Here is a 25,570-nt window from a genome sequence, read left to right as displayed (position 1 = left end):
AAACTACATTGTGTTGCATGTTTGTGTGGGCTGTATTAGGATTATGAATTGAAACGTTGTGCTCTCTGCTCCATTTTAACAGAGAAAGTTGTTTTTTGTGATTTCAAGTAACATCTGCAACCTATCGCCAAACACAGTTGGAAGGACTTACAGCACTTCAGAGGCTTTTTAGAATGAAACTGGAGTCAGACATTTGTTTTCTAGCATAAAGCTTTTGGAACTTTATGTTGCACAGTTAAGCTCCGCCCACCCGGTACTCTCTTGTTGCTCAATCGAGCGTACCCGATGGGCGTAACTTTCACGTTCACGTTTGTATCGTTCTGCTTTATAAGTCTGCAAATTGTCTCCACATATTTACAAGAGGTAACTTCAGTAAGACTGTCCCGGAGACATCCGTCCTCAGAGGTAGGCTTTATTCAGCTTGGTGTGTTTATTTAAATAGTCTGCTTATCGATACTAAGTCGGCCCACAACACTGCGCAACACGTATTAATGCTGGATACTGTTGATGTCTCAGTGGGTTTGAATGTCTATATGAACTTCACTGGAATATCGTGATATCATAACAAAAGAAATAAAGAAGAAGTTACGGTAATAACTAAAATAAATAAACATCAGATTGTTATCATCGTAATTTCCCGTCAGAGATTCTATTTATAGTCTCATCAGTAACATTAAGCAAACAGCTGTCCAGATTTATTTAAATGGACCAAACAGTTCCATAATGAACACGAAGAGCTGAAAAAATGAATGCGCAGTGAACCAGGAAGGGCGGAGCAGAGAGGTACAGCAGCAGTAGAATATGTATTATTATTATTATTATTATTATTATTATTATTATTAATAACCGTATTTAACTTTGGTGATTTGTGCGGTAAATGTATTAAATGCATTGTTGGGATTTTTACACTTTTTGTTGTGTTTTCCTTAGGTTCAGTCCTGTGGTCATGTTTATAACCGTAATGAATCTGTTTTGGTGGCATTTTTATACAAATATAATGGATGACAAATAATGTTTATTAGTTTTTATAAAAACTTGTTTTGCTTGCTGAAGAATGTGCAGTACATTACCATCCATCTCTGCAGCATGGCGTCCTCAAATGTCCTTGTTGATTGTTGTACAGGTACGATGGTGAACTGCTGTGGTCTGCTAACCTCCCAGAAGGAACCAGGTACTGAGTTGTTGGAAAACAAACCTCCAGAACTTTTTTTGTACTTGTGTAAACTTCAAATGCAAAGGCATTTATTTTTTATGCATATGTCCAATTTGATCCTGCTTTGCACACTATTGGACAGAGGCAGGATTCACATCTTGGTTGACAGGTCCACCTCTGGTGTAGCTAAAATGCAACAATTCAGTGAAGAGTAAACCTCAACAATGTAGGAAAACGTGTTGTGTTCATTGTGTTTCCTTCTGTCTCTCGGTCAGTTCCTCTGAAGAGCGTGGAGGTGGAGCTGGAGGTGAGGGACCATGTGGCTACAGTGGTCTCCACTCTGAACTATGAGAACAAGGAGGACAAACCACTAGAGGCTGTTTTTGTCTTCCCTCTGCCTGGAGATGCTGCTGTCTGTCATTTCAGTGCTAAGATTGGACAGACACACATTGTAGCTGAGGTGAAGGAGAAACAGGAGGTGAGCTGGACGGTAAAGACTCACAAAAGAAGCTTTAAAACACAGCAAACGTTGCTCACACGTGTCCTCTGTGTCTCAGGCTCGTGAGCAGTATGACGATGCTTTGAGCTCCGGTCAGCAGGCCTTCCTGTTGGAGGAGAGTGAGCAGAGTCCAGATATATTCTCTCTGAGTGTGGGCAGTCTGCCTCCAGGAGAGAGCGCCTCCATCAGGCTGGAGTACGTCATTGAGCTGGCTGTGCAGGCTGATGAAGGGCTGAGGTTTTGTCTGCCTGCTGTGCTCAACCCTCGCTACCAACCTCAGGGTAGGAAAACCAGCCAACACCTTCATCAGGAGCCCTCAAGCTTCAACTTAGTGCTCACCACACCTGTCCATCCAGAGGGTTTTATTGCATCAGTAATTGTGACTACAGAAGTATTGTCCTGAAGAGCTGCTATTTAAAAACTTCAGTAGTTTGAAAGGGGGCTGAAGGGCTGAATATTAATTTGTATGTCCTTGCTAGCAGCATGGCCCAAGGGAATGAAATGTTAGTATGATGTGCAACAAAGGCTACGATGGTGCTACATGTCTGAACATTTTTACCTTGTTAACAGGGAGTGGTGGTTGTGAAGGTGGCAACGTTCAGGTGACCTCTGTTCCAGCCTCTCTGGTGCCCTACAGTCTGTCTTTCTCTGCCCGAGTGTCCTCTCCTCGTCCCGTCTCTAAAGTAGAGTCCAGCTGTCCCCTGGAGCCTCTCCAGTACCGCAACACAGAGCAAACCCAGGCCACGGTAGGTAGAGTTCTACTGATGATTGTTAGAGGATATATCACTATATTTACATTGATGAGTGTGTTTTTTTTGAACTGCAGGTCAAGTTGGCTGCAGGACACAAGTTTGACAGAGATGTTGAACTGCTGATTTATTACAAAGATGCCCACCAGCCCACTGCTGTGGTGGAGGCAGGACAGACCTCTTCCCAGCCTGGTGAGTGACCGTTAGAGAAGGTGTTTGCAAATAAAAAAAGGCCATTACATTCAAACTGATGTAATGAGTTACATTTAAGTATTTTGATTTTTAAATAGCTGAGTGCAGAGTTGTGTATATTTTTCTGTTTCTCCTCTGTGTTTCAGGCACTCTGATGGGTGATCCAGTAGTGATGCTGAGTCTGTACCCTGAGTTCCCCCAGGCTGTGATGTCTTCAGTCGCTTCATGTGGAGAGTTTGTCTTCTTATTGGATCGATCTGGCAGTATGAGTGGTGGAAAAATAAAGAGTGCCAGGGTATTAAATATGTGTTATTTCTATCATAGAATCATTCATAGTGTCTCTCTCACACAGTGACCTTCACTATCTTCTCTGTCCTCCCTTAAGGATACTCTGCTGCTCCTGTTGAAGAGCGTACCACTAGGCTGCTATTTCAACATCTACAGTTTTGGGTCCCGCTACGAACACATCTTCCCGTAAGTCACTCCCTCAGGTCACTCAGCCTAACAAAGTTTGTTATCTCCTGTATTGTCACTTGTTGTTCATGTGTTCATTGCACCATGTGTTCATTCATGTGTTTCTGGTGGCAGTAACAGTGTAGAGTACAACCAGCAGACCATGGAAGAGGCTCTGAAGAAAGTTGATGAGATGGAGGCTGATCTGGGAGGAACAGAGATCCTGAAGCCCCTCAAACACATTTACAGCCAGCCCTGCATTCCCAATCAACCTAGACAAGTAACACACACACACACACACACACACACACACACACACACACACACACACACACATATACATATGTGTTAAACAGGTTGTACAAATATCTCTTGTAGGTAATAGTATCATACCGTTCAGTCAGAACTTCCTACTGTTCTATTTTTAACAGGTTCATTCTTACCACACCTTGTTCTTTAGAATGTACCATTAAAAGCACTTGTTTTACTGAAACAGCAATCAAACACAGCTGTCAGAGAAAGATTATGATGATTCAACACATGCTGCATGTTTTTTGGGTGTGATGTTATGTAGCTTAGAGTGATGTGTAAACTCTCCTCCCTAGCTATTTGTCTTTACTGACGGAGAGGTGGGGAACACGAAAGAAGTCATCAATCTGGTGAAGAAGAATTCAGGTTCCCACAGGTGAAACAAAAAAAAACACAAAACACAACAAAAACCCACAGTTCACAGAATATGTCCCATTTTCAAAAGTGTGTTAAAAACACAACTACTGTATTGTAGGTGTTTCTCCTTTGGGATTGGGGAAGGGGCCAGCTCTGCTCTCATCAACGGGTTGGCCAAGGAAGGAGGAGGTCACGCTCAGTTCATCACAGGGACGGACAGGATGCAACCCAAAGTAAGACATCACAGCCTTTATATACATTTTAATGAAAACTGCAATTAGGACAGACGACACAATAAGAAATGTAAATTAATACATTTGGTAAAAACTCAGTTTTTCTCCCAACTTTTTGTAAATTGTTTTTACTCATCAGGTGATGCAGTCGCTGCGATTTGCTCTTCAACCAGCTGTGGTGGACATCTCAGTCACGTGGGATTTGCCAAAGGGAGTTTCTGTCACTGCTCTCTCTCCACCAATCACAGCACTGTTCCAGGGTCAAAGGTCACTGGTTTATGCCCAGCTCACTGGACAGGTAGGAGCAGTAACATCTTATAGTGAAAGTGCTTCCTGGTTAGATTTCTCAGGTCAACTATGATGATACAAATGGTTTCTAACTCTGATGCTTTCTCAGAGTTCAGAGGCCTCAGAGGGCTGTGTGACGGTGAAGTACAGTCTGGCAGGTCATCCCTCTCAGAACCAGCTTCACTTCAGTCTCACACCTGCAGAGGACACTGGGTAAAACAACACTGTTATGCATTTGATTTAATTATTTAGTTCATTAAAGTAAAACTCTAGCTAGGAATGAGAAACAAGACACAGTTTCATAAAAGAATATTGTACTAATGCATTAAAGATCTGCTCAGTGGCTGACACACACAATGTGGAGAATGGCTTTATATGTAATCATTTAGTCCACAAATCTGCTACAAGAGACTAGACTAGAATTAATCATTGTTTCCCCCCTAAATACCTGTAAAAACCTTGCAAAGCATCATCAGTCACACAAAACATCAGTTAATTGTTCATAACATAACAGGTTTCCAACATTTCTCAAGATGGTTTATGTTCTATTCAAATAAAATCAAGAATGCTGCATAAAAATAAATAAAACACATCAATTTGCAAATGCAAACATGCAAACCGTGGCGACGTAAGAAACCCAGAGAATCCCTGCAGCAGAGCAATATAGTTAAAGTGTTTTATGCTATTTCTCTACATTTTAACATGTTTCAACAGTCATTGACATCTTTGTACTGTGCACTGCTGAACATACATGAACCCTAAAATAAATAATCAATACGTTTATTCTAATATGGTTCATCTGTGTGCAGATGTGTTAACATCTCTTCTCTGCAGATTAACAGTCCACAGGTTGGCTGCTCGGACTCTGATTCGCTCCCTGGAGATGGAGGAGAGAGAGCGTGAAGGACCGGAAGATGGAGGAGTGAAGAAGAAGGTGGTGGATCTCAGTGTCCAATCAGGAGTGAGCAGTGCCTTCACTGCCTTCATTGCTGTCAACAAAGACAACAGCGAAGCTATTCAAGGACCTCTGGTGCGCAAAAATGTTCCAACACCCAGTGAGTGTTTTCAAGGAAATTAAACTACAGTCACCCTCTACTTACTAGATACTAGCCACTTGAGGGGACAGGAGCTTCTCCTTTGCTGCCCCCTCCATTTGTTTAGTGCTCACAGTGTGTTTGCGTGTGTATGTAAACTTTTGAGATATTTCAAACTATTTTAACTGCTTGTTGTTAGTCATTGTAATAAGCTCAGAAAACAGTAGTTTTGTTGATATTGTTTGTTTAATTATCATATCATGATGAAGCTCGTATCTTGACCTCATACTTTTTTTTTTTTTATCTCAAAGTGATGATGGCCTGTAGTATGCCCCTGCGTGGTCAGAGATCCTGTGGTGCTCCTGTGATGAGTAGTAAGTAAAAAAATCTTCAAAGCTGAATCGGAGTGAAACTCATATCTGTGTATTTCTATAAATAGACTAAATGGTGGAAACAAAACAACAACAAACAAAAAAGCACATTTCTCTGGCAGAATTGCTCTGCTTGCTTATTTGTAGATTTAATGTGATGAACTGAATGTCGTTTTTTGGGCTCCAGGCTGCTTTGGTAGTCATTGACGTAAGAGACGTGTGATTGCATAGTGCAGCAAGTGAAGAAGTTTGAACTGTTTGTTTTCATGGAGGCATGCTTGTGCCCCACTCATATTTATCTTTTATTATTTGTAAACATTTTAAGTTATATTTTTAATTAGTGTGAGGTATTGTTACATACTGTGTATAAGTGGACATGTTTACTGAGGTAATAAATAAAGTTAGAAATAGGGTCATTTTTTCATAGACTTCTTTACTATCAAACTTATTTTTTCATCAGTGGTGTCGCCCCCTGCTGGTCATTAATAAGAATGCAAGTTTAAGGCTCTTCAGCATTGGCTTCAGTTTTCAATACGGGAGATTGCCGCCCGGTCATTGTACTCATCTCAGAAACCACTGGTTTAGCAGTTAAAGTTTATCTTTAATCATTCTCAGGTAACGTCCTGACCTATTTCTCTTTCTCTTTTTAACCTCAAAGCTGACCCTAATCTCATTCAAGCCTATTCTATTTCCAGCAATGCTCATGCTAAATGTAAGTATACAAGGTAACTGTGATTTTAACACACACCTGTGTATTCCTATAAATACAGTACATGGATAGAGACGGAGCAAACAGCATGAACTACTGTATGTAGGAGTTCTGGCAGTCCTGAACATAAGCAACATATAATTACCCAGGACTCTCAGCAGAATCCTCGTCGCTGCTCAGATTTATTGAGAGCTCCTTCAAACAGCAGAACCTTCTTCGTTACCTTGTTTTAAGATCCTTCTGGAGTTGTCATTGTCCCACATTAAAGAGACATAGCATTGGGAAACACGTTGCTTCATGGCGATGACCGCGGCCAGTGGACTTATTATGAAAACAACTTCTGCTGAGAGGAATAAATAATATGAAGGAATATTTCACCAAAATGCCCAATGTGGCTCTTGTTTCCTTTGATACTGATGCGAATAACAATACTAATGGCAATATTTGTATTAATAACAATAATAATGATGAGTCACAGAGGGATAATACATAGTAATCAGGCTGTGTGCTCTTTCTGCAGGTCGTAAGAGAATAAAGAAGGGAGGCGCCAGCCTAAATGTATTCTCTAATATGAAGAAGAAGCTCGTTGCCTCAACGAAACCACAGAAGATGTTTCTGAAGAGTCCTGTTCCTCAGTCTATGTCTCTGTCCAGTGAGCGTGATGAGTCTGAGGAGTGTGATGATGATGATTGTAAGTCTTAATATTTTCCTCTACCACATCATACTGGCTTCACCAGTGTGATAAATGTAACAGTTCACTTTCAGGGCCTTTTGTTCTCTAAACAAAAATACCCAAAGACATTTTTTACATCACCATGGACTGTTATGGACTGTTATGCCCCAAAGAGATGCCTGGCTTACCCAAATATACAACAGCTGGTATCTGCACACAAAATTTGATCATATTTCTAAAGCACCACATTAGATTTGTGCCAAAGACAATTCATGATTTAATTCCCCAGCAGAGCAGCGGATGGACTAATGGTTATTATGACAGAGTTTGAATATTGCAGAAAATCAGTTATCACTGGAATCAGCAGGACGTTGAAAATGAGAAATGATCTAAATAATAGTTTTAAGTGGAAGTCTGCAAATGCAGCTCGCTGGAGTCACATGAAGTTTAAATATGGAGGGCTAATGTCGATGATTAGTTGTTGTCACAGCCTCATTAACGCCGTCGTGAACTGTAAGTTTGCTGTGTTAAAATATGAGTTACTCACATTGTTCATGATTTAATATGTAATTATTATATTTTTAAAGATATAATTAAACTACAGACCGTTTTGCAATGGCATCGTTTTGCATCCCCCTTACTTCCGGCACCCTCGCTCGAACCACACCCATCTTAGAACTCTGCCTTCATTTTGACCTCAGCGACACACCTGTAGAGCTTTGTGACTGCATCTTGCACGGTTGCGACGTCATGGCAGTGACAAAATATGTCCGAAGACAGAAATTTAAACACTCACACACAGGCTCAATAAGTGAAAACAATATCAGTGTCGCTGACGCGGCTGTTACTGATTTATATTGTTTCTTTTCTTTGTACTCACTGGTTTCTGGTGCAGTGGTTACTACTTTGAGAATCTCTGCGTCCTACAATTTAAGTTCCTTCCTTGTATTTACTGTTGTTGCCTTTTGTGTAATGTTCTACGTCTCTTTTGCTCTTTAAGCGATGGAACTTTGTATTGGTCCAATACTTTCATAACGACCAAATACTTGCAAAACTAATGACATCAGCCCATCAGCTGTACTTAGTGTTTATAGCTAATTAGCTAATTAGCAGGTAATGCTGAAAGGTGAAGACCGATTCCAAAAAAAGAAGCAACTATATTATTTGAAAAGAGAAAATGTGAGTTGGTGTTTTCCAGTTTAGCATGTCACTTTTTAGTTTAGTAATTCACTCATATTTCTTTTCTGTAATATACTGGTATCTATACGTCAGTATCAAATGTGAAAACAATAAGAAAAAAGACCAAACTAAATACATAGCAGTCCAATAAGCCACAGAGATTATTTTTATCTTCTCACTGTGGTTTCCTCCTCCGAAGCCGGCTTGCCCAAACAGCCACCCAGAGACCCTTTGCTGCAGCTGGTCTCCCTCCAGAAGGCGTCTGGCTGCTGGGTGCTGGATCCAGATCTGGCTGCTGCACTGGGAAAGACCAGTGAGGAGGTGGAAAAGCCCAAGCCTGCATCGGTGGGTTATTGTCAAATATAATGACATAAATGAATAATTAACAATAACAGTATTTAAGTTTCTTTTTTTCAATTGTTATATTGTGAGGAAGTCAGATTTTTCGTTGAGCTATATCTTCTTTGTTTTAGTTTTTTATTCTTTGATTTGGTGAATTAGGTGAACCAGGACGTGTGGGCCACCATTCTGGCTCTGATCTGGCTTCATGGTTTCAAGATGGATGCTCAGGAAGAGTGGGAGCTTCTGGCTATGAAGGCTGTGTCATGGCTCCGAGCTCAGAAAGGTAAAACCCATAATAATAAGTGTTAATACGTTGTTTTATACAGTGTTTGCTGGTTAAAATCATCTGTTTGCCCACATTCAGTCTGCTGATGACTTGTTTTGTGTGTGTTTTTTCAGCATCATGTGTGAAGGAGAGTGTGGAAGCAGGAAATGCTCTGTTGGGTTGCAGCGTGCAGAAAGACGCCCTGGGGATCTGAGGTTTTCACTGAAGGGGCTTCTGCTTCAGGATTGGTCACTTCTGGCACACAGAAGCAGATTCACTCCATCCTACAATATTGACTTCAAATCCAGTTATGCCTTTCACATCACCTTGTGTCTAAAACAACTGAATATTAAACTCACACCTCCTCCATTCACTGTGCAGTAAAAACTATGTGACACCAGGCTTACATGAACTTTAGTCAACTCTGAATTGCAAATCTAACCTTGAGCTGTCAGCAGACATTTCTGGCCACATTTTAAAAAGTTTAAGAACTGCCTGCTTCAACTGTGATGTTTTTGTCACAGCTCTGCCCCTTCTCTCCTATCACTCCACACCCTCCTCACTCTACCTGTCAGCCACTCCCTCATCATCAGCACAACTCCCTTCACCTGCCTCTGATCAAGCCACTTTATAAACTCCTGCCTCTCAGACACACTTTGCCAGATCATTGCCATGTCAACCCGCCCGTTTGGCTCATCCTGTTCCCGGTTTCCCAGTCTGTCTGCCCTGCTGGATTTGGATTTGGATTCAGACCCAGTCTGTCCTTGGCTTCCCTGCTGTGTTCCTGTAAGATTCCTGTCGTGTTCTTGACTCATTAAAACCCGTTTCACTCTGCATCTGGTTATGTCTGCATTTGAGTCCTCCATCACACCCCGTGACAGTTTTTTTACTTTTTGTATTGTTTCAGGGTAATATATCCTAAATTACTGCTGAGTCTTGGGGATGTTTTTGCCTCAAAATGAACCTCACACTTCCGCGTCCAACATTAAAGGGTTGTGAACGTATTGCACATGTGTGAGAAGTTGATACTTTATCCAAAGCCAAAAGATTATAAAGTATGTTTTTAAAAAGTGTGCCACCAATCAATTAATTTTCTGAATCAACTAAAGTTAACTCTATTCACTCCCAGCAAGTCGACACTTATTTTCCAGATCCATTTATTTTGAACCAATCCGACGGCATCCAATCAAGTTACAGGAGAGAACCACAAAAGTTATGTTACAGAGCGCCAGTTGGAAAAAGAATCTACTGATTATTTTCTTCAGAGTAACTAAAACGCTATTCAAGAAGAACCCATCTATTACTTTTCTTTTTAATTTATCTTTCTAATTAATTTAGACATGAAACATGAAATATCACTTTAACAGTTAAATATAACAAGACAGGGCAGAAACACAAAATGCAATGTCAGCACTATTTTTTTTTGTACAATTTAAGTTCAGTCGCACTTGTTTTAACAAATAAAAACATTTTAAAGAGCATTCATGATTTTTGTAAATTATTATTACTCGGTAGTTAAAGTGGCATTACATTTAATGAAGAGTGCATTATCACTGGTTTAGGACTCAAAACTCAAAGTTTAGATTTTGAGATTTGACCTTCTTGTGACTTAAAAAACAATGAGGTCCCACCTCTGGTAAGAACTGCAGGCAGCAGAAACTACATTGTGTTGCATGTTTGTGTGGGCTGTATTAGGATTATGAATTGAAACGTTGTGCTGTCTGCTCCATTTTAACAGAGAAAGTTGTTTTTTGTGATTTCAAGTAACATCTGCAACCTATCGCCAAACACAGTTGGAAGGACTTACAGCACTTCAGAGGCTTTTTAGAATGAAACTGGAGTCAGACATTTGTTTTCTAGCATAAAGCTTTTGGAACTTTATGTTGCACAGTTAAGCTCCGCCCACCCGGTACTCTCTTGTTGCTCAATCGAGCGTACCCGATGGGCGTAACTTTCACTTTCACGTTTGTATCGTTCTGCTTTATAAGTCTGCAAATTGTCTCCACATATTTACAAGAGGTAACTTCAGTAAGACTGTCCCGGAGACATCCGTCCTCAGAGGTAGGCTTTATTCAGCTTGGTGTGTTTATTTAAATAGTCTGCTTATCGAAAGAAATAAAGAAGAAGTTACGTTAATAACTAAAATAAATAAACATCAGATTGTTATCATCGTAATTTCCCGTCAGAGATTCTATTTATAGTCTCATCAGTAACATTAAGCAAACAGCTGTCCAGATTTATTTAAATGGACCAAACAGTTCCATAATGAACACGAAGAGCTGAAAAAATGAATGCGCAGTGAACCAGGAAGGGCGGAGCAGAGAGGTACAGCAGCAGTAGAATATGTATTATTATTATTATTATTATTATTATTATTATTATTATTAATAACCGTATTTAACTTTGGTGATTTGTGCGGTAAATGTATTAAATGTATTGTTGGGATTTTTACACTTTTTGTTGTGTTTTCCTTAGGTTCAGTCCTGTGGTCATGTTTATAACCGTAATGAATCTGTTTTGGTGGCATTTTTATACAAATATAATGGATGACAAATAATGTTTATTAGTTTTTATAAAAACTTGTTTTGCTTGCTGAAGAATGTGCAGTACATTACCATCCATCTCTGCAGCATGGCGTCCTCAAATGTCCTTGTTGATTGTTGTACAGGTACGATGGTGAACTGCTGTGGTCTGCTAACCTCCCAGAAGGAACCAGGTACTGAGTTGTTGGAAAACAAACCTCCAGAACTTTTTTTGTACTTGTGTAAACTTCAAATGCAAAGGCATTTATTTTTTATGCATATGTCCAATTTGATCCTGCTTTGCACACTATTGGACAGAGACAGGATTAACATCTTGGTTGACAGGTCCACCTCTGGTGTAGCTAAAATGCAACAATTCAGTGAAGAGTAAACCTCAACAATGTAGGAAAACGTGTTGTGTTCATTGTGTTTCCTTCTGTCTCTCGGTCAGTTCCTCTGAAGAGCGTGGAGGTGGAGCTGGAGGTGAGGGACCATGTGGCTACAGTGGTCTCCACTCTGAACTATGAGAACAAGGAGGACAAACCACTAGAGGCTGTTTTTGTCTTCCCTCTGCCTGGAGATGCTGCTGTCTGTCATTTCAGTGCTAAGATTGGACAGACACACATTGTAGCTGAGGTGAAGGAGAAACAGGAGGTGAGCTGGACGGTAAAGACTCACAAAAGAAGCTTTAAAACACAGCAAACGTTGCTCACACGTGTCCTCTGTGTCTCAGGCTCGTGAGCAGTATGACGATGCTTTGAGCTCCGGTCAGCAGGCCTTCCTGTTGGAGGAGAGTGAGCAGAGTCCAGATATATTCTCTCTGAGTGTGGGCAGTCTGCCTCCAGGAGAGAGCGCCTCCATCAGGCTGGAGTACGTCATTGAGCTGGCTGTGCAGGCTGATGAAGGGCTGAGGTTTTGTCTGCCTGCTGTGCTCAACCCTCGCTACCAACCTCAGGGTAGGAAAACCAGCCAACACCTTCATCAGGAGCCCTCAAGCTTCAACTTAGTGCTCACCACACCTGTCCATCCAGAGGGTTTTATTGCATCAGTAATTGTGACTACAGAAGTATTGTCCTGAAGAGCTGCTATTTAAAAACTTCAGTAGTTTGAAAGGGGGCTGAAGGGCTGAATATTAATTTGTATGTCCTTGCTAGCAGCATGGCTCAAGGGAATGAAATGTTAGTATGATGTGCAACAAAGGCTACGATGGTGCTACATGTCTGAACATTTTTACCTTGTTAACAGGGAGTGGTGGTTGTGAAGGTGGCAACGTTCAGGTGACCTCTGTTCCAGCCTCTCTGGTGCCCTACAGTCTGTCTTTCTCTGCCCGAGTGTCCTCTCCTCGTCCCGTCTCTAAAGTAGAGTCCAGCTGTCCCCTGGAGCCTCTCCAGTACCTCAACACAGAGCAAACCCAGGCCACGGTAGGTAGAGTTCTACTGATGATTGTTAGAGGATATATCACCATATTTACATTGATGAGTGTGTTTTTTTTGAACTGCAGGTCAAGTTGGCTGCAGGACACAAGTTTGACAGAGATGTTGAACTGCTGATTTATTACAAAGATGCCCACCAGCCCACTGCTGTGGTGGAGGCAGGACAGACCTCTTCCCAGCCTGGTGAGTGACCGTTAGAGAAGGTGTTTGCAAATAAAAAAAGGCCATTACATTCAAACTGTTGTAATGAGTTACATTTAAGTATTTTGATTTTTAAATAGCTGAGTGCAGAGTTGTGTATATTTTTCTGTTTCTCCTCTGTGTTTCAGGCACTCTGATGGGTGATCCAGTAGTGATGCTGAGTCTGTACCCTGAGTTCCCCCAGGCTGTGATGTCTTCAGTCGCTTCATGTGGAGAGTTTGTCTTCTTATTGGATCGATCTGGCAGTATGAGTGGTGGACAAATAAAGCGTGCCAGGGTATTAAATATGTGTTATTTCTATCATAGAATCATTCATAGTGTCTCTCTCACACAGTGACCTTCACTATCTTCTCTGTCCTCCCTTAAGGATACTCTGCTGCTCCTGTTGAAGAGCGTACCACTAGGCTGCTATTTCAACATCTACAGTTTTGGGTCCAGCTACGAACACATCTTCCCGTAAGTCACTCCCTCAGGTCACTCAGTCCACAAAAGTGTGTGTTGAAATCACTGTTTGTTCATGTGTAATTCATGTCAGCCCTATCGGCAGACAGATAAGTGATATTAAGTGATTCTGCAAAACTATTGATTATGTTTGATGTCAATGTTTTAAAATGTTCTCTCCTGACATTTCATAATGAATTAATCCTACAGTGAAGACATGCTTAAGTGTAAAGATTGTGGTTGTACTAGACCAACTGTATAATATACAGTTTGTGTGTTTCTGGTGGCAGTAAGAGTGTAGAGTACAACCAGCAGACCATGGAAGAGGCTCTGAAGAAAGTTGACAAGATGGAGGCTGATCTGGGAGGAACTGAGATCCTTGAGCCCCTCAAACACATTTACAGCCAGCCCTGTGTTCCCAATCAACCTAGACAAGTAACACTCACACACACACGCACGCACGCACGCACACACACACACACACACACACACACACACACACAGACACACACACACACACACACAAACACACACTTGTTAAACAGGTTGTAAAAGTATCACAGGTAATATTACCATGTCATTCAGTCAGAACCTCCTACTAACAGGTTCATTCTTGCAACACCTTGTTCTTTAGAATTTACCACTACCTTGGAAATTGCAAAATTCCCAGGTGTGGTACAAAGAAAGGATTATCTTATCTTAAAAGCACGTATGTTACTGAAACAGCAATCAAACACAGCTCTCAGAGAAAGATTATGATGATTCAACACATGCTGCATGTTTTTTGGGTGTGATGTTATGTAGCTTAGAGTGATGTGTAATCTCTCCTCCCTAGCTATTTGTCTTTACTGACGGAGAGGTGGGGAACACAAAAGAAGTCATCAATCTGGTGAAGAAGAATTCAGGTTCCCACAGGTGAAACAAAAGAAAACACAAAACACAACAAAAACCCACAGTTCACAGAATATGTCTCATTTTCAAAAGTGTGTTCAAAACACAACTACTGTATTGTAGGTGTTTCTCCTTTGGGATTGGGGAAGGGGCCAGCTCTGCTCTCATCAACGGGTTGGCCAAGGAAGGAGGAGGTCACGCTCAGTTCATCACAGGGACGGACAGGATGCAACCCAAAGTAAGACATCACAGCCTTTATATACATTTTAATGAAAACTGCAATTAGGACAGACGACACGATAAGAAATGTAAATTAATACATTTGGTAAAAACTCAGTTTTTCTCCCAACTTTTTGTAAATTGTTTTTACTCATCAGGTGATGCAGTCGCTGCGATTTGCTCTTCAACCAGCTGTGGTGGACATCTCAGTCACGTGGGATTTGCCAAAGGGAGTTTCTGTCAATGCTCTCTCTCCACCAATCACAGCACTGTTCCAGGGTCAAAGGTCACTGGTTTATGCCCAGCTCACTGGACAGGTAGGAGCAGTAACATCTTATAGTGAAAGTACTTCCTGGTTAGATTTCTCAGGTCAACTATGATGATACAAATGGTTTCTAACTCTGATGCTTTCTCAGAGTTCAGAGGCCTCAGAGGGCTGTGTGACGGTGAAGTACAGTCTGGCAGGTCATCCCTCTCAGAACCAGCTTCACTTCAGTCTCACACCTGCAGAGGACACTGGGTAAAACAACACTGTTATGCATTTGATTTAATTATTTAGTTCATTAAAGTAAAACTCTAGCTAGGAATGAGAAACAAGACACAGTTTAATAAAAGAATGTTGTACTGATGCATTAAAGATCTGCTCAGTGGCTGACACACACAATGTGGAGAATGGCTTTATATGTAATCATTTAGTCCACAAATATGCTACAAGAGACTAGACTAGAATTAATCATTGTTTCCCCCCTAAATACCTATAAAAACCTTGCAAAGCATCATCAGTCACACAAAACATCAGTTCATTGTTCATAACATAACAGGTTTCCAACATTTGGTTAACATCTCTTCTCTGCAGATTAACAGTCCACAGGTTGGCTGCTCGGACTCTGATTCGCTCCCTGGAGATGGAGGAGAGAGAGCGTGAAGAAGAGGAAGATGGAGGAGTGAAGAAGAAGAAGGTGGTGGATCTCAGTGTCCAATCAGGAGTGAGCAGTGCCTTCACTGCCTTCATTGCTGTCAACAAAGACAACAGCGAAGCTATTCAAGGACCTCTGGTGCGCAGAAATGTTCCAACACCCAGTGAGTGTTTTCAAGGAAATTCAAAAACTGCAGTCACCCTCTACTTGCTAGATACTAGCTGACCATGAATGATAAAGTAGAGAAGCATATTGATGCTTTAACATTAAGAAAATCACTGATCATCTACAAATCACTGTATTCATTTGTTTTGGAGATGAGAGCGAGCGTTTGTTTAGTGCTCACAGTGTGTTTGCGTGTGCACATCTGTTTGTAAGTAAACTTTTGAGATATTTGTAACTATTTTTCATTGTAATAAGCTCAGAAAACAGTAGTTTTGTTGATATTGTTTCTTTAGTTATTATCATGGCTCATGTCTTGACCTCATACTTTATTTTAAATCTCAAAGTGATGATGGCCTGTAGTATGCCCCGGTGTTATCCGATGTCCTGTGGTGCTCCTATGATGGATAGTAAGTAAAAATCTCTAAAGCTGAATCGGAGTGGAACACATATCTTTGTATTTTTACACACATTTCTACACTTTTGAGATATTTTGAACATTTTTCACTTCTTATTGTTAGTGATTGTAATAAGGTCCCAAACCAGTAGTTTTGTTGATATTTTTGGTTTAGTAATTCTCATGGCTCATGTCTTGACCTCATGTTTTGTTTTGTTTTTCATCTCAAAGTGATGATGGACTGTGATGATATGCTGGAGTCGTATCAGTCCCGTTGTTCTGTTGAGATGGATGGTAAGTACCAATCTACAAATCTGAATGGGAGTGGAACACGTATTTATGTATTTCTATAAATAGACTGATGGATGCAAACAAAAGAAAAGAAAACACATTTCTGTGGCACAATTTCTTTGCTTGCTTTTTTGCAGCTTTAAGGTAAAATACTGTATGAATTATTTGTCCAATACTTTGATTAACGACCAACTACCTGCAAAACTAATGACATCTATAATGAGTACATGACTAATTAGCATAAATAGCAGGTAAGTTAAATGTGACAGATTCTTCAAAAGAAGCATCATTATTATTGAAATGTGAGTGTATTTCATGGTATATTTACACATCAGTATCAAATAGGAACAAATTAAGAAAAAAAAAGAAACTCAAACGAGTGCTGTAAATACACACCAGTGCAAAAAGCCACAAAGATTATTTTATCTTCTCACTCTGATTTTTTCAGTTTATACATTGAGAATTTTGGTCTATTACTATTTAAGTTACATATTTAATGTTGTTGTTCTTGTGTAATGTTCTGTCTCTTTTTCAGTGGAAGATGTGGACGATTTCGGGTTCGATCCTTCTTTACGTAGCTCTTTGGATGGTAAGTAACAAGAAGTTGAATGGAACGCCAAGAAATGTTGTACACACATTCATGTCTCTCTCACGATAAATTGTAATTCATTTGGTCATTTTTTTTTCATTCAGTGCTTTCATCTGGTCAAACTTTATATTTTTCAATATTTTCCAACTTTATATTTCTGACCAAATACCTACAAAACTAATGACATCAGCCTCAACTGTACTTTGCTTTTATTAAGGCTAATTAGCAAAGTTTAGCATGCGAAGCCACTACAGTAAGTTGGTGAACGTGCTAAAAATCAAACATACGTAACATCAGCATGCTATATATAACATTGTCACTGGGTGATCGTGGCTAAGTGGAGAGCAGGGCTGCCTTTTAATCAGAGGGTCGGTGGTTCGATCCCCGACTCTACTAGTCTCATGTCCTTGAGCAAGACCCCATAATTGCTCCCGTAGCTGCGTCTACGGTGTGTAGATAGATACTGAATTGTAAGTCGCTTTGGATAAAAGCGTCTGTTAATTGACCGTAATGTAATGTCATTGTGAGCATCTTAGCATGCTGATGTTAGCATTTAGCTCTGTTGTAAGTCCAGCCTCACAGAGCTGCCCGCATCACTGTAGACTCTTGTTTTGCTCTTATCTGTCTCCCAATCAATTCTCTGCATAATTATCAAAAGTCTCAACAGAACAAATCATGGTGACTTATTTTTTAAATGTACTAGTCAGACCAACATTTTTCTTCTTTTATGAGCACTATAAACCTAGTTTATGCAAGAAAACAAACTAGAACATACCAGTGTGCTAATCCACCAAGATTACTTCATTTCCTTCTCTGGTTTCCTCCTCCGAAGCCGGTTTGCCCAAACAGCCACCCAGAGACCCTTTGCTGCAGCTGGTCTCCCTCCAGAAGGCGTCTGGCTGCTGGGTGCTGGATCCAGATCTGGCTGCTGCACTGGGAAAGACCAGTGAGGAGGTGGAAAAGCCCAAGCCTGCATCGGTGGGTTATTGTCAAATATAATGACATAAATGAATAATTAACAATAACAGTATTTAAGTTTCTTTTTTTCAAATGTTGTTGATTTTTCCTTTGAGCTATATCTTCTTTGTTTTAGTTTTTTATTCTTTGATTTGGTGAATTAGGTGAACCAGGACGTGTGGGCCACCATTCTGGCTCTGATCTGGCTTCATGGTTTCAAGATGGATGCTCAGGAAGAGTGGGAGCTTCTGGCTATGAAGGCTGTGTCATGGCTCCGAGCTCAGAAAGGTAAAACCCATAATAATAAGTGTTAATACGTTGTTTTATACAGTGTTTGCTGGTTAAAATCATCTGTTTGCCCACATTCAGTCTGCTGATGACTTGTTTTGTGTGTGTTTTTTCAGCATCATGTGTGAAGGAGAGTGTGGAAGCAGGAAATGCTCTGTTGGGTTGCAGCGTGCAGAAAGACGCCCTGGGGATCTGAGGTTTTCACTGAAGGGGCTTCTGCTTCAGGATTGGTACAAATTTACTCCATCCTGCCACCTTTACCTTATAAACACTGCACTGTTAAACTTTTCACTTTTAGCTATGCAGCTGTTTGTTTAGGCCCTTGGAACATACTTGGAAAACACTATTTTATGATAAAAAGAATACATTTTTAGTTCTTCCAGGGTCAGATGTTTGGCAAAGTTGTGAGCTGTTCTGTTGCGTCAATAATGTCAGGTTGTATGTGAATCAGTTTGACTTAAAATAAAACCTGTCGTTCTGATAAAGGATATGTGAATAAAGAAATAAGAGCCCTTCGGCCTCATGTGTTGAGTGTGCATAGGCACGAATAACATGCCAACACATCTCTCTATGCAGAGTGTGTGAGAACAGGACAAAATCACTACTTTTCACTGTGCGTTCACAAACAGAAGGAGATAGGATTTTAAAGGGAGTTGGCTATGGTATGACAGTTGGCCATCATATGTATTTTTTGATTATGCCTGCATAATTATGTGCAATGAAAGGTGACAGGACACCCTAACTAGTTTTGTCCTTTTGCAACAGTTCACCGGGTGTGGCGATCCTCAGGGGGGGGGGGCCTTATGAATATTTCACCTACAGTGTTCACCTTGAACCAGTTTAACATCAGCACCTGTGACAGAGCTTTGACCATTATATGGAGAGCCGTGTGATGTGTGATAGTGTGCACAAACCAAGTTTGCTAGATAAATAAAACCAAAATATCTATAATCCCTTCCTATGTACTATATGTACCTCTTACACAGATGAACTGAATATCAACAATGCAGCTTTTTTTTATGGACCAACCCTTATTGCAATCTTCCAGACCAGTATAATACGACCTTAACTAGGGCTTTCACTGCCACCTAGTGGTTCGCATGTGTATGATTTCCTGCACAGCATTCCACAAGACATTTGGCCGATTTCTCCCTGTGGTTTATCTGTGTCACAACCTAAAAAGGTCTCTTTGTGGTGATTAATCAACAACATTTCCAGCAAGAAGTGCTGAGGTCCCAGATGACTCTGCAGCTTTGTTTCAGTCAGCTAGTAATTAGAGTCATCAGAGAAGTGTCTTTCTACAAACACGGTCAGTGTCCCACAGCATCCCTGACCCTGGTTTCTGTTTTCTTCTGTTACTATTTTTCTTACCTTTCGTAATATTGCTATTCCATGTATCATCTGTAGCTCTTTCTGGTTATGGGGAAAGTTGTGGTCATGTGATTTAAAGGGTATGACCAAAACTTTGAGTGCATGCTGGGTGCAGCGTGCAGACGGGCCTTTCGTGGTTTATAGATAGAAACAGCAAACTAGACAATTTGATCCACAGGCATGATCCACTATGTTTTACATTAACACACAACCCCTCATATATATATATATATATATATATATATATATATATATATATATATATATATATATATATATGTGTGTTTTTGAAATAAGCAGTTTAAATTGAATGATGCTATCTGTTTCTGCTCAAGCTACCTAATTTGAATACCAGAATACTTGTTTCAGAGACAAGATACCTTTATCATCAGCTTTCTCTTTTTACACAGTAGACATAGGATTATGACCAAGGCATTAAAAGGACACAATTATGTGTTAATAAAAACACAAAACAAAACAATAGATAGGTCCCCATACATTCACCGAAAGAGTTTTTGCTTCATGTAGTCATCCCTCTTGTTTGTACTGGCCATTAAAAGATCCCTCCCTTTTTAACTTTCAATGGGGGACGAAATCCAGTCTTTGTTATCTGAAGTCAGAATGCAGTGTTAGTCTAATTTTGACAAATTAGATAGATATCGTCTAAAGTTTTTCTTTATTGGCCTTTGTGATACATAATTCAAACTGAGCTCTGTCTGAGAAAACCAGAGATAAATGTTTTCTTTCTACCTTAAAGTATTTGTGCATTAGCATCTTTTCATTTTTTTTAGTACATTACTTTTTTAATGCCCAGGTGTGAGAATAGCAAGAAATACTCAGATCTTGTACTTAAGTAAAAGTACTATAGTGTAGAAATACAAGTAAAAGTCATGCATTAAAAAAATGTACTTCAGTTAAAATACAAAAGTACTCGCATCACTTCAGGATAATATATATTATTGGATTATTATAGTTATTACGGAAATAATGTGTCCATCACTTAAATGTAGAAGCTGGTTGATATACTGAGTTTTCCCCAGAGGATAAATTTAATTTAATTTGAGTCTGTTATTATGTCATTATTTATTTATGACTATGCTATATAGAAGTATAAAGTAGCACAAAATGGAAATGGTAAAGTACAAGTATTGAACTTAATTTCCATACTTTAATAAATGTATTTAGTTACTTTCCACCAGTTGATATATAGTCTTCCCAAATTTGTGACAGACACACACAGCAATAATAATACAATGCTACTGCGACCAATGACTAGCTCATAACATATATGTTCCCAGAAACTTCTTGTACAAAGTCCTGTTCACACCGTTAGCTAATGTAAACAATACTGCTGATGGAGTATTTCTTTCACAATGATAGAACCGGTGAGGTGTTTGGTTTTTCTTCAGCAAGTGCTGGAGGAAATGGGCTGTAGTCTCTCTGCAGCATCACAGCCTGTCCAGCTTGGAAGAGGCAGTGCTCGGTCTGCTGGAGTCTGTTCCTGCCAACACAAGGTCAACACCACAGAATCTAGAGCAGCTGTAGCGTTCTCACTTCTACGTTTACTTCTACAGGATTCTGTAAAATGATTTAACGGATAAGTTTGTGCACTTATGTTGAATCGACAGCCTGCAGACCGATGTGATCAGATCATAGTGTGCAATAAAAGGTGTGTGTAAAATACTTCTCATGATAATGGTAGTATTGATCATCAAAGTCATTTTTCATCAGGAGCGGTTGCATGTGAAAACAGTTAAAAACAGCTCTGATGATGTCACAGTGATGTCATATCTCGGCTTTTGAGACTACACATTTGTAAATGAAAGCTAAAAATGAGCAGTTTGAAAGATGTGGGCTGTTACCAAGCACTAAACAAATACGCTAGATGAGTTGTATTATGGGAAATGTAGAATCCAGAGTATTTGGAAACTTCAGTCAAGACATTTTGGCCTCTGTTGCTTTGATTTTAATCATTCCTTTTATATATATATATATATATATATATATATATATATATATATATATATATATATATATATGTCTCTGACAAGTCCAAGTTCATAAGAGATAAAGGACAAACATGAAAGAATAAAGTGGGCCCAAGCATTTAATGAGATGCTGTTGTTGGATAGATAATGAAATTCACTGTTATTGAAAAAGGAGAGGAAGAGTTGTATTGAATTCCTACAAATATAATAGAACCCATAAGCTCTGGCTTGTTTGAGCATACGGCACGTGTCATCAGCTCCTCTCACCCTGACAAAGGCTCAGACTCGTCATTTGTCACTGAAGCTCACAGAGACAGATTTAAGCCTGTGGGGGACTTGTGACTGTAGCAGACACAGCATGCAACAGTGATGCCCGCTGACAACCCCCCCCCCCCCCCCACCATCCTCAATTTAGATCATATAAATCCTCCTCCTAATTATTCAACTTATGAATTATTTGGATGCTGGTCATCCTCAAAGTGTGGTTTCCTGCTCCGTAGTGTTTGACTCAACGCACCGTGTTGCGTGTTCAATTCATTAGAGCTGTATGAGAAGTTTACTGAAGAGGGCATGTTTCTGACGTCTGTAGAAGACTATAAATAGCAAAACGCTTTTTATAGTGTCAGCGTGTCTATACTTGATAGAGTGTGAGTGTGTGTGTGTGTGTGTGTGTGTGTGTGTGTGTGTGTGTGTGTGTGTGTGTGTGTACGGTAGCCCATATGAGAACCTTTGGCAGACCTCCAACCAACACTTTCTAAACTGGTTTCCAAGGCGACCCCAACCAGCAGCACCAATTAGAATTGACAAAGGATCCCAGAGCAATAAACTGCCTGGAGATTAGAGGGAAAGAAGACACATCCTCAAAACAAACACAACAAATGAAAGGAGGGGGTTTTTGTGGGTGTGTATGCGTGTGGTTGGAGAGGGTGGGGAATAATTAAACCTGTCATCTTTCCTTCCCAACAACAGCAAACCAGATCAATAACAAATAGGTTAGAGTGGCCGATGTGCCATTTTTATTTTTTATAGGCCACTGGTGGAGCTCTGTGGTCTATGAGCCACACATCGACCACATACTCTGTGTGTGTGATTGATCTGATAGCCTTTGTACTTCAATGGGGATTTACTTCATTGAAAAATGGACACCCTTGATCCCATGGTGTTTGTTGGTTATTTTGTGTGTGTGTGTGTGTGTGTGTGTGTGTGTGTGTGTGTGTGTGTGTTTCTCTTGGAGTTGAAATATGTGTCAAATATCAAAATCAGTAACCTTTAGTAGAAAACCTCTCGGCACACTCCTGTGAGGAGAGAGCAGGGGTTTATTCATTGCAGCACTCATACTGTTGTACAAAGCTCAAACTCATGTATTGCGACTGAGTCTCAGCGGTAGAGCAGGGTCGTCCTTCAATCAGAGGACCGGCGGTTCGATCCCCGGCTCCGCATGTCGACATGTCTTTGGACACGAGACACTAAACCCAAACTTGCTCCCGTAGCTGTGCCTACGGTGTATGAATGGGTGTGAATGTTAGCTAAGAGTCCTGACAGACATCAGTGAATGAATGAATGGGTGTGAATGTTAGTTAAGAGTCCTGATAGACATCAGTGAATGATAACATGCAGGGTGAAAGCGCTTTGAGTGGTTGAAAGACTAGAAAGGCGCTATTCAAATACAGTCCATTTACCCTATTTGGTCAAAAGTAAGACCAGATTCTGGTTTGGTAATCTTTAGGCTCCAAGCTTTATCACACGCCGCGTTGACGTCATATCGTTTAGAACATAATCACCTACGTAAAAGTCACATAAATAGTCAGCCTCCAAGTTGTTGGAGATTTCAGGAATTTCTGGCAACTACAACATCTCCCATACTCCCAATACTGTCGAGTCAGCTTGTTTGATAAAATCAGCTATGCACAGTTTGTTTGTATCTGCTTTCACTTGACAAATGAAACGCTTCAAATATGTAACACCTCAAAAGCAGTTTATTTAGGCTATTAGTTACGCTACTACAAGACTAGCAGGGTAACATGCGTGAACACTACCAGTTCTTCCTGTTCTTCCCAGTCTGCGAACATTGCGTGAAAGTAGCATCACTGTCACCGAGAAACAGCTGACTGGACCACGGACATGCGTGACAGGTGAAGCTCTGCCTCAGCGCGTGCCTTTTGCTTTCTCATTGTTTGTCACCACTGTAATATTTGTAGACACTTTTATTATATGTCCTTTCTTTACATAGAATAGGTAATGTAGTCCACGTCTGTGTAGAACATATTTAGTGTTGCTGATCTGACAGAAACCGCAGTGAAAAAGCACAGAGGGGAGGCAAACAGTACCTCTGCCTCAAAGAAGGGGGCGAGCGAGAGCCCACGGGTCGGATTCATGCTTGTTGTGTCGTTGCTCTTCTTCTACACTTTTCTTCTTATATTTTTGCTTTGACCACAAAAATGTAAGATTCTATATCCAAGCTTAAAAATGTCTCAAAAAATAGGGGAATGTGAACAAATCAACAGCAATTCAAAGTCGGACAGGTAAAGTAACCTTTTATGTGTTTGTTGTTCTCTTTTTACATCCGGGGTTGTTAAACAAATTATCGCGGAATCTCACGATTTTCGCGGGTGGCGCCCGCGAGCGCTCCGCTTCTGAAACGCTTCCGGTGGAATCAAATATGTACCTTACCTATGTGTGTGTAAAGAATGCTGGTATGAAATATAAAAAACAACCAGTAGTCAATGTGCAGGCTGCCAATTGAATGGTGATGTAAGCTACTCTATTGGGTTCACATATTTGTCAGTCCTCACCAGCCACGAACCTCACGTCACGTCACTGGACTGGACAGCCAAGGAAAGAGCGCTACATCAAGGGAAAGCTAGCTGGTAAAAGCCTACAGCCACAGCTAGCTTTAGCTACATCTGAAACTAAATGGACATCATTTCTCTGGCGGTTATCTGTAATTGATGAAGTGACATCTTGGTAATTAATTTAGTTAATCTACATGATTAAATGAAGCAGTATCTAAACTCACGCTAACGGTAACTAACTGAACTAGCAGCCATCTCAACCTCTTGCTCTAGTGGAATTCATGTGATTTGATTAAATTAGGACACATTTATATCGCATTTGTTATGTATTTTATCAGAAATTAATCTATTTTAGTGATTTTAATATATAGTAAACAGCAGATGGACAAACATATGGCGAGAACATTTTTTATATTTCATACCTGAACTGTCAAGATAATTCTTAAAAAAAAGAAGAAAGTAGCACAAAATGGACAAGAAAGCTGAAAAAACACATGTAGTTTGTTTTCCCGTTGAACTTTGTGACTATTATCAAAGTCATGAGTGCAGTATTTTCTTTTTAGGGTGATGTGTAGGTTTACTGGTGATGATTTATTTAGATATATTCATCTTAAAATGAAAGCATTGCCAACTTATTTGTTGGCAAATATTGTTTCGCTGCTTCTGTTGCTGCTTTACTCTCATGTTTGGTATATTTGTTCTCAGCTAACTATGTGTCTGACCTGTGACAAGGCCAGTGCCACGCTGCTGTCAGCACTAATGATGAGTCCAGAGCTCATCTTGCCCCGGGTCATGGTCTTTGAACTTTTCAGTGCGCTCATTAATATACCTTATTAATATCCTTTTTCTACTGAATATCATCTTTGATCTTTTAGTCTGTCTTTTCTGCCTATGGTAAAAAAAATCAAAAAAAAAAAAATCTGACATATTATTCATGCCTGACTTTCTCTCTCCAGCTTTCTTTTACTCCCTTGGTCTGAAACGGATTTAAAGGAGTTAAGGCGTATCCCTCTCCATGGTAACACCATCTTCCATTCTTACACACACACAAACACACACACACACACACGTTTTCTTGCTGTCTCTCATCTCATAATTCTGTCCTACCCAGCGCTTCATCACGGTACCCTCCCCCTATAGCCTGTGCTCTCTGTCTCTCTCTCTCTGTCTCTCTGTCTCTCTCTCTGTCTCTCTCTCTCTCTCTCTCTCTCTCTCTCTCTCTCTCTCTCTCTCTCTCTCTCTCTCTCTCTCCCCCCCCCGTCTTCTCTCTCACACACATTCGCTGAACCTCTCCTGCTCTGGCAG

At 40.3% G+C, this 25,570-nt stretch overlaps 2 protein-coding genes across 3 annotated transcripts; both read left to right on the top strand.

Moving 5' to 3' along the window:
- The first annotated feature begins 322 nt into the window (after window positions 1-322).
- LOC137870064 (von Willebrand factor A domain-containing protein 5A-like) lies at window positions 323-9,640 on the top strand. 2 transcript variants are annotated; one of them, XM_068707066.1, is made up of 20 exons: window positions 323-405; window positions 1,124-1,171; window positions 1,429-1,631; window positions 1,711-1,933; window positions 2,223-2,398; window positions 2,479-2,593; window positions 2,740-2,888; window positions 2,979-3,067; window positions 3,182-3,326; window positions 3,652-3,731; window positions 3,831-3,945; window positions 4,085-4,243; window positions 4,343-4,446; window positions 5,068-5,288; window positions 5,579-5,641; window positions 6,297-6,350; window positions 6,868-7,038; window positions 8,399-8,544; window positions 8,701-8,824; window positions 8,941-9,640. In XM_068707066.1, exons 2-20 carry the CDS (start codon window positions 1,129-1,131, stop codon window positions 9,018-9,020), a joined length of 2,460 nt encoding a protein of 819 aa, XP_068563167.1. In that variant the 5' UTR covers window positions 323-405; window positions 1,124-1,128; the 3' UTR covers window positions 9,021-9,640. The 2 variants fall into 2 exon arrangements, with proteins under 2 accessions (XP_068563167.1, XP_068563159.1); XM_068707058.1 differs by lacking the exon at window positions 323-405 and adding an exon at window positions 740-783.
- A 1,144-nt stretch (window positions 9,641-10,784) lies between these two features.
- LOC137870078 (von Willebrand factor A domain-containing protein 5A-like) lies at window positions 10,785-18,626 on the top strand. The gene is made up of 20 exons (XM_068707078.1): window positions 10,785-10,867; window positions 11,475-11,522; window positions 11,780-11,982; window positions 12,062-12,284; window positions 12,574-12,749; window positions 12,830-12,944; window positions 13,091-13,239; window positions 13,330-13,418; window positions 13,694-13,838; window positions 14,239-14,318; window positions 14,418-14,532; window positions 14,672-14,830; window positions 14,930-15,033; window positions 15,370-15,593; window positions 15,940-16,002; window positions 16,221-16,283; window positions 16,816-16,869; window positions 17,702-17,847; window positions 17,991-18,114; window positions 18,231-18,626. Exons 2-20 carry the CDS (start codon window positions 11,480-11,482, stop codon window positions 18,308-18,310), a joined length of 2,355 nt encoding a protein of 784 aa, XP_068563179.1. The 5' UTR covers window positions 10,785-10,867; window positions 11,475-11,479; the 3' UTR covers window positions 18,311-18,626.
- The last annotated feature ends 6,944 nt before the right edge of the window (window positions 18,627-25,570 follow it).

This window comes from Cebidichthys violaceus, unplaced genomic scaffold (genome assembly GCF_023349555.1).
Source record: "Cebidichthys violaceus isolate CVI_PGR_0920_01 unplaced genomic scaffold, fCebVio1.0.p SCAF_1, whole genome shotgun sequence".
Classification (NCBI taxonomy): Eukaryota; Metazoa; Chordata; class Actinopteri; order Perciformes; family Stichaeidae; genus Cebidichthys; species Cebidichthys violaceus.
This window is presented reverse-complemented; position numbering and strand designations above follow the sequence as displayed.